The 8,932-nt window shown below is 33.8% G+C and overlaps 1 protein-coding gene across 1 annotated transcript; it reads left to right on the top strand.

The window, feature by feature from the left end:
• Positions 1 to 1,011: 1,011 nt before the first annotated feature.
• LOC21392128 (KH domain-containing protein At2g38610) lies at positions 1,012 to 8,440 on the top strand. Its single transcript, XM_024167086.1, has 7 exons — positions 1,012 to 1,420; positions 1,565 to 1,653; positions 3,537 to 3,688; positions 5,402 to 5,518; positions 5,614 to 5,730; positions 5,945 to 6,088; positions 7,467 to 8,440. Exons 1-7 carry the CDS (start codon positions 1,341 to 1,343, stop codon positions 7,611 to 7,613), a joined length of 846 nt encoding a protein of 281 aa, XP_024022854.1. The 5' UTR covers positions 1,012 to 1,340; the 3' UTR covers positions 7,614 to 8,440.
• Positions 8,441 to 8,932: the final 492 nt, after the last annotated feature.

Here is an 8,932-nt window from a genome sequence, read left to right as displayed (position 1 = left end):
ATTTTAAAAAATATATTAAAAAATATATATTTTATATATTTTTTTAATTTAATCTAATAATTATAAACGGACACGGTTCGTAGAACTAATTTATCAGAGGAACTTTAAAAAAAAGAAAAAAAACCAAAAATAAAATGGAAAAGGTCATAAATATGGCGGAAAAAAAAGTAAACAAGGAAATCTCTCAGGAGGGAGGAAAATTCTTGACTGAGGGAAAACGACGTCGTGTTATGTAGTTTGGTCAAACCATCGGGTACTCTTGGGGAAGAGTCCAGCTAAGGGTGCGTTGGCAAAACATCATTGTCAATGTTTTGGGGGCATTTGATACGAGAGCGTCTCTCTCTCTCTCTCTCCCTCTCTCCCTCTCTCTCCTCTTTATAACACCTTCATTCCCCTGCATGCCCGACACGTGTCCCCCTCTCTCACCGCTATTTTTACATTTCCACTTACCCAACATTTTCCACATTTTCACTTCAGTAAAAACATTATTACAAAATCTACCAAAAAAAAAAAACATATAACAAAAATTTAATAGGTTGATAAGAACAACAACTTATTATTTTTTGCTAAAGAGAGAATTCATAGGCTGCCAAAGAGAGAGAATTTAAATAGATTGATAAGATACTGTTTTGAACAGTTATTAGATTTTTAAGCAATTAATAGAATTCTGTTTATTTATTTTTTATTTTTATTGTAATTTTGATAAGATTTTGAGGTCAGAAAAAGGAAACAAGCTTTTTTTTTTTCCCTTTTCTTTTCTATGTGTAGTAAACTTCCTCGGTCACTGTGAAAAAAAAATAAAAAGAAAAAATTTTTGTCTGCAAATCTTTACCTCCTTAAACAAAACAGATTGCACTTACAAAAATAGTTTCTTCCATTCTCAAGTCTTTTACAAGTCCAACTCTCTAGTCTCTACTCATTTTTTTATTTTATTTAATATTTAATAGCAAAAAAGAAAATAAAAAATAAAAAACCTGTATTAGTTGGAAAAAGAAAAGAGGAAAGGAGAAAGAAAATCATTAAAAATCTTTTTGCCTTCCTTTCTGCAAAACTCAGAGAGAAAGCTGTCGACTGGAGTAAACCTTTTATTTTATTTTTTCAATTTTTTTCTTATATTTTTATTTATTGTTTTCTTGTTATTACAAATCTCCCTTTTTATTGATGGTGCTGTATTTGCGTGCCTCCTTTTTTCTTCTGCAATAACAACACCAACATCAACAACAACTAAAACCCTTTTCCCATCCCATTCTTTTGTTTGTTCAAATTCTCTGAGAAAAGGGTAAAGAGGAAAACAAAAAAAAAAGAAAAAAAAAGAAAAAAAGGAAAAAAAAAGAAAAGATATGTCAGGTTTGTATAATCCCAACTTCTCACCTGCCAGAGCTGCTTCTCCCCAGATTAGAAGCAACCCAGATGTTGACAGGTACTTATTGATGAAATTAAGGTTTGCCCAGATGAGAAAATGGTGAAAATTTACAATCTTTGTTTGAGTTTCTGGTAATCTGATTATCTGAAAAATTGTTACTTTGTTATCTGTGTATGGTTTTTTGTTGTTCCTTTTCTGTAGTCAGTACTTGTCAGAGCTGTTGGCCGAGCATCAGAAGCTTACACCCTTTGTGCAAGTGCTGCCGATATGTAACCGCCTCTTGAATCAAGGTTCAGTGCTTTCTTGTTAGACCTTGTTTTGATTTCTGGATCTAGGATTTTCTGGGTTGATCTTAAATTTCCTTTTTTTCTTGTCCCCTTAACTGTTTCCTTTGGCATGGTAAATGTGGTCCCTTGTGTTTCCAGATCCGTTTGATGGTTTTTCACTGTGTCTATTGTGTAATAGTAGCTAAATTGAGTGGTTTACTGTGCTGATCACCATGCTTTTCGTTATCGAAATTTCTCTTTTTTTGCGGAATTTCGCTATGTTAACTTTAGTTGAATTAACTCGGACTAAGGAGTGGAGAGCAAGTTGTCGAGGCTGAAATCTATAATTGAATTTGTATGAGGTCCACGATCACTTCCAATGTTGATTGTGGGAAAGACCTACAAGACAAATGTTTGCACTCCGACGATCAAGTTAGTGAAGGGAAGAAATAATAAGGCATATTAGAGAGAGAGAAATCAACAGAATAGAAGAGCGTAGTCTATAGAATGGAAAATAAGGACCCCCTTTACAGTGATAAATAAATACGAGGGATTATAGTCAAAGGAGGTTTCAATTTCTTGACTGTAGTCCTTATCTCTTGTCTACGCTATGAGAGAGAATGATAAGGTAGATTTTCTTTTGAAACGCGATTCTTTTGAATTCTTGTGTCTAGATAGGCGCATCTTCTAATAGAGATGAAATCCTTCCCAACAGTAGCGCTAGCGATGTTAGTGTTACTTTTTTCAAAATGGAATTTGGAAGTTGCGTTTTGATTATGCTTGAGTTACTTCGATAATGATCACTAGGCAGGATTACAGTCTATGCAATGTGCTGATTAGTTGTAAAACCTGCATGATCAAGTGTGCCTGCCTTGCTGTTTGAAATGTTTCAACCATTTTACTCACTTTAAGTGCATTTTTTATAAATCAAGTAGTTAACTAGGACTTCTCTATTGTCAAAAAGCTTTTTATCGAAAAGCTGCATACATGCTTAGTTGCAGTAGGGAATGAACTCTTAGTTGCTTAGTTACCTAATGGAGCAGTCTGTAATGGGGTGATTTGAGATGACCTTGGGGCTTTCTAACCACTCGTTAAAGAGTTAGTCGGAAAAAAAATTGGAGCATTTGTCATGTTTATTTTATTTTTATCAATTTGCTATTACAAAACTGGTGTAAAATATGGATTAGTATGATGCTTAGGTATATGGTGAAGTGTGTAGTGCTTTGGAGATTTGACGCTTCTACATAGAATTTTAGTTTGCCATTTTTTCCCCTTTTCAGAAGTACTAGAAATTTGGTGCTTTGATGAGGCAGGACGAAGGGAAGACAGAGGAGTAGCAGATAAAGAGAGAAGAAAAAGAGTGTGAGAGAGACAGAGGATGAATAGATGGCATATTTCAATAATGTTGTAAATAACTCTTTTAAGTGTTTAAAATAATCAAGCCTGCTTACAAATAGGCAATAGGTAAGATAAAGATGAAAAACCAAAACAAATCTTATCCGAAATTAATATGAATAATTAGAGATTACAAGTCTAAATTCCTGATCATCATATACCATATATCTAGATTATTCTCCCAGACTTTACAAAACTTGGCTTTGTAGGAATAAAATACGTGGACGAGCCTTCAACATATATCTTAGCAACCTTGAACTGTTTTTGTTGACGTGTTCTCGCATGAGGTATTAAAAAATGATCTTTTTAGTTATCTGGAAAAGTTGGATTCTAACTTGTAAGTTGATGCTGTTTAACTTTTCTCTTTATTCTTTATTTGTGGTTGATGTCTAACTGACCTTCTAAGTAAATGATGTATTTTGTTTATAGAATTTTTGGTGCCCGTCTTCACCGTTCTTTGCTTTCCGAAGTGTGGTTTTGTTACTCATACCTAATGCTTATGAATGTTGCAGAGATATTTAAAGTATCTGGGATGATGTCCAACCAAGGTTTCGGTGACTTTGACAGGCTTCGGCATAGAAGCCCTAGTCCCATGGCATCTTCAAACCTCATGTCAAATGTTTCTGGAACAGGATTTGGTGGATGGAATGGACTTCCTCAGGAGGTAATTAACTGTAATGTTCTATTAGCATCTTGTTTATGTTCCTCTAGATGCACACTTTCTCTAGATGCACACTTTCTCCCTTACCTCCATTTTTAATTGAAACATAATTGCTTGCTTATGGGCAAAATAGCAGTAACATTTTATGCGTCATGAAATCAGGAACTGCAGTCATGTCGCATGTGATTTAAGATGCATTATAGATTGGGAACTAAGTTTCTTTTGCTTATGATGTTTGTGCACTAAATTTATTTTAGTTATGATGCTTGTTTGTTAGTAAATACCTTAAATGACTGCTACTGCCAATGTATTGAATAATGGTGCAAGCACCTTTGTGAGAACAAGCTGCGCCGTTTCTTTGTAACACTGAAGAGCAGACCCCGAGAGTCACTATTTATCTATATGTGCATCTAGTTTATAAACTGACTGCAATTCTGCGGTATATATATTTTTCCTTTAAGGCTCCGTTTGGTTTCTATACTTGAACCCATGATTCTGGTTCTGCTCTAGTGTTTTTCATCTTACAAAGAATTTGAATTCAAAAATTTTTTCTCTCACAAAGTTTCCGCCAATGAATTGGAATCACTGACTTGAACGCGTGAACCAAACGGACCTTAAAAGTTTAGTCAATGTTGTTAGAGGGTTTTGAATTTTTTCTCTTTGTACTTGTTTTGGGGTGACATCATATCAAACGAATGTCTTTGTACTTGTTTTGGGGTGACATTCATATCTAACGAATTAGTTGTTTTGTCATTGGTCTCGATGGCATTTCTCTTCCTCGTGATGTATGGTTGTTGGATTTCCTACTTCCCCTTCTTCCTGCCCTCTCAACCCAGTTCGCTAATTTAGATTTGGGTTATGATGGATGAAGCTCATTTGTAACAGGACTTCTTTAAGTCCCAAAATTTTTTATTGTCTTTGAGTCCCAAAATTTTTTATTGTCTTTCTGCACGTCTACTATGTTCATACCTTAGTTTCTAATTTCTTAAACATTGAGTTATGACTGGAGTTGTGAAATGAACACACCCTTAAACATTTAAGGATTTCATGTAATGTCCGTGGGTTTTTAGACTACTAGTACTTTAACTTAATTGATGAGGATATAGATTATTCCGCATGAATGTTCGAACTTAATTTCCAATCTCTGTTCACAGAATGGTCCCTTTCTAGTTTCTACCATATATATTTTATTTGTTTTACAACTGGGTGAGGATTGTACAGGTGACAAAAAATGGAACAAAAATAAACAAAAACAAGGTTCAACTTAAACAGTACTTTACTCGTTACATGACAATTTATTAAGCATGTTAAAGTGTCAGGCTTTAAAGAAAAGAAAAAAAAAAAGAGAAGAAATTGCATGTGTCTGTTCTCAATATATGAGTTATGTTGACACATCGAATTTGCATTTTTGCCTGTAATAGTTCATATGAAAGATAGGAATCAACCATAGGATTATAGGGTATCTTCAGCTCTAGACTGACTTGCAAAGGTAACTAATGACAGTGATCCTTGCAATTTGCACTTTGTGACTGCACATTTGTTTCTCATGTTGGTTAATTATTTAGGAGCAAACTATTTTGCATCACTTTCGTTGGTGACCGCGCCTTTCATTTTGCAAGAATTTGCACGCTCTCTTCATTTCTCTCTATTTGTTATCGACTTATTGTTTCTATCAAAGTGATAACCGCTAATGATTAAAAATCCTAAACATTGCAGAGAATAAGTGGCCCCCCTGGAATGACAATGGATTGGCAAGGTGCTCCTGCAAGTCCTAGTTCGTATACTATGAAGAGAATTTTACGCCTGGAAATTCCAGTAGATACCTATCCCAATGTAAGCCTTGCACTAGATGCTAGTACGTAAAGTCCTATCTGTTTGGTTGTGTTTACATGTTGAAATGCTATAGCTAACTGTTGAACCATTTATAGTTCAATTTCGTTGGGCGACTTCTCGGACCTCGGGGTAATTCTCTGAAAAGGGTTGAAGCTACTACTGGCTGCCGTGTATACATCAGAGGGAAGGGATCTATAAAGGATCCAGACAAGGTAACAAGAGACCTGTACATCCTCCCCCCTAGTCTATAACAAAGTTGCTTTTTTCAATGATGGGTCAGTTTATGTTTCTTATGGGAAAAAGATGATGAGCCGGTACACCTGACTTGGATGATATTACATTGATTAATGGAGCTCTTTACCTAGTTTGTCATACGTTAAAAGATTGGTTTTACATAATTCATTTCTTTTTCCTTCCATTCTCAAGGAGGAAAAGCTCCGGGGAAGACCAGGCTATGAACATCTGAATGAACCTCTCCACATTCTAATTGAGGCTGATTTACCTGCCAATGTAGTTGATATGAAGCTCAGACAGGCTCAGGAGATTATCGAAGAATTGCTCAAACCGGTGGTAATTTCTGCAATCCTTTTCTTCTCATTATTTTCTTTTCCGGTTCACTAATAGAGAATTCATGAAGATTATTGCGGATGGCTCTTTTGTGCATTTTTGTTTTGGAACCTTTTTTGCTTTTCAAATACTCTGTTTATGTGTAGATATACAATATCATGATGCAACTTGAAATCTGTTTATAACAAAAGACTGAAATAGAAAGTCAATAAAATAAAACATGCTTTTGAAACGACAAAAAATATTGGAAAAAAATGTATTTAAAAAGACTAGGTAAGAGAATAATCTGTTCCCTCAGGCAGGTAAATAGTTAAAACATAAATTGTAGTAAATGGCATGTATATGAAATTAAATTAAGTAAATAGCAGATTTTAAAACTATTTGAAGTAAATAACTATTGACCGTGTAAATTCTTCATTTACTACTAGTAAAAAATAATTTATGTGGTAAAAAATCTTTGTTTACGTAGAAAAAAATCTTTTGCCAGTTGTAAAAAGAAAATTTACGTGGAAAAATTCTTTTATTAGTCGTAAATTGCTATTTACTTAAAATAGTTTTAAACTTTGCTATTTACCTCAGTTATTTACTATAAATATGCTATTTGCTTCATTCTCCCCAGTTAAAAGTTAAAAGGTAAAAGAAAAAGGAATCCCATAACTTAGGAGCCCATTCATAATAGGCTCATTTAAGGCTTTAGCAAGCTACAAACCCATTTAGTTAAGGGAAAAAGAGAAAAATACCCCTTAGAATGAAGGGGTCTTAGATTTTTACCTCTTACCCTTGATTAATATCCTTTAATCAAAGAACTATATTAGTTAAAAGAGTATTAATCAAGAGTAAATGGTAAAAATCTTAGAACAATGCGTTTAAAGGGCGAGTTCACCAATTTGCTCTTTAGTTTTAAACTGCATGGCCTTGTTATTCCTGATGATTTTTATGTTAAGAGTATATTCGTTGAAAATTGTAGGAGTTCATAGACAATTTTGTTTTTTGGCATCTTTTTTCCGTCTTAGCAAGTAGTCAGCAAGGTGTCATGCTTAAGATTTGTAACTCTGAGTAATCCTGTTTCGGTAAATTCTAAAGATGTAGACCATCGTATGCTTTCTAGCAACGAGGAAAAGGGCGGTTTGAAGGTGGATGCTCGCCTTTTTTTACTTTTATTTATTTATTTATTTTCCCTTCCCGTCTTTTACTTGTACACACGTTGACATATCTCATAAAAGATCAAATAAGGAAAAACTCGACGTCTGTTCTCAGTTAACTCTAGCAGGGAAAACCTTTTTAATGTGCTCATACTAGTATTCACCAAGTGTGTCATCGTCTTAGTTTTGACCTTTGCTATTCGTTTTCTTTCTGTTTGGGTAAAACCTTCCATACACAGGATGAGTCACAGGATTATATCAAGAGGCAGCAGTTGCGCGAATTAGCTATGCTGAATTCCAATTTCAGAGAAGAGAGTCCTGGGCCGAGCGGCAGTGTCTCGCCCTTCAACACAAGTGGAATGAAGCGTGCAAAAACAGGTCGATGAGAGCTCGTAGTATTTATTGATAATGTTCTTAAAAGCTTCGTCATCTTTGCTGCAGAAATTTATGGCTGAGAAAGCCCTCCAATACATCAAAATTCAGCACAGCTTCAAAGTGATAGGCTAACAGTTTTTGTTGGTGAGCTCTATGCAATGGTGGGTTTCTTATATTGTCTTCTTACCTTATGAACTGCCAACAAAAGAAAATAAAAAAAAAAGTTAAAACTTGAAAAAAAAAAAGAAAAAAAAATATTCATATAGCTGGATTTTGAGTTTAGGCTTGGCGAGGTCAGTTTTTTTCAGTGTAAACTTAATACTTTAATTGGATTTATTCTTGTGTTAGTAACATTTCAGAAGTGTGGATTATATATATATATATATTTATATATATTAATGACGCAAACACTAGGGAGAGAAAGGGTCACTTTTGTAGGTATTTTCTCATGTCTTGTTCCATATTCTTTAGTTTTTGATTAAAATTGTCTGTAAGAAAGAGTCTGAATTTATTATTTACTCTCCTTATTGTCAAGTATTAAATTTTGTCTCTTTAGAGGCCCGTGATTTTCATGTTCTTTGGAATCATCATTATCAAAAAGCTCCTTGATGAGTTTCAAACTTGTCACAGATTGCCCTTTAGAGCTATTACTTTAATTTCTATTTTCTTTTTATTCCTCTCTCTCGTTGTATCATGTGTTTGTTGTGTGTTGCTCCAAGGTAATGACATCAAGACAACAAAATACATGCAAACCCACGTGGGTGGCACAAAAGGAAATATTTATTATATTCTATTATTTTAACGTTTTGCACCAAGAGTCTTCCTCTTTCTCTCTCATTTCAGCATCTTTTCATTTTTCTCCCATGTGGTTTGTATTTTTGTTTTTGACTCCGAAAAAAGAGGAAAAAACAGGAGTCTTGTTGGAATCCTAGGAAGTGATTGAAATGTTGTCTCGTATATTGGAAGTTTTTTAATTTCTTAATGGTTTTGTTTTTTGTTTTTATTTTTTTTGTTTTTTTGTTTTTTATTTTTTTTGTTCTGATTTGTTTGACAGCATTCAACATATAGTTATAGTGATACACCATAGCTTTAGTTCTAACAATGATGGGTTACTATATGCTTGATTCTGGGGTTAGTGACACATGCTTTTTTACTTGCTAGTGCTCAGCATAATTCTCATACTATCTGACATTATAATCATGCATGTTAAATTAAAAGAAAATAATTTAATGACATAACCAGTTTTTTTTTTTTTTTTAAATGTGATAATTTTAAAAACTTATAACCGGTTTGAATTATGTACTGGTAGTTTTTTTTTTTTTTTTTTTTT

The sequence above is a fragment of the Morus notabilis genome, unplaced genomic scaffold (genome assembly GCF_000414095.1).
Source record: "Morus notabilis unplaced genomic scaffold, ASM41409v2 Scaffold372, whole genome shotgun sequence".
Lineage (NCBI taxonomy): Eukaryota > Viridiplantae > Streptophyta > Magnoliopsida > Rosales > Moraceae > Morus > Morus notabilis.
The sequence above is the reverse complement of the archived record's forward strand: the minus strand, read 5'-3'. Positions and strand labels throughout refer to the sequence as shown.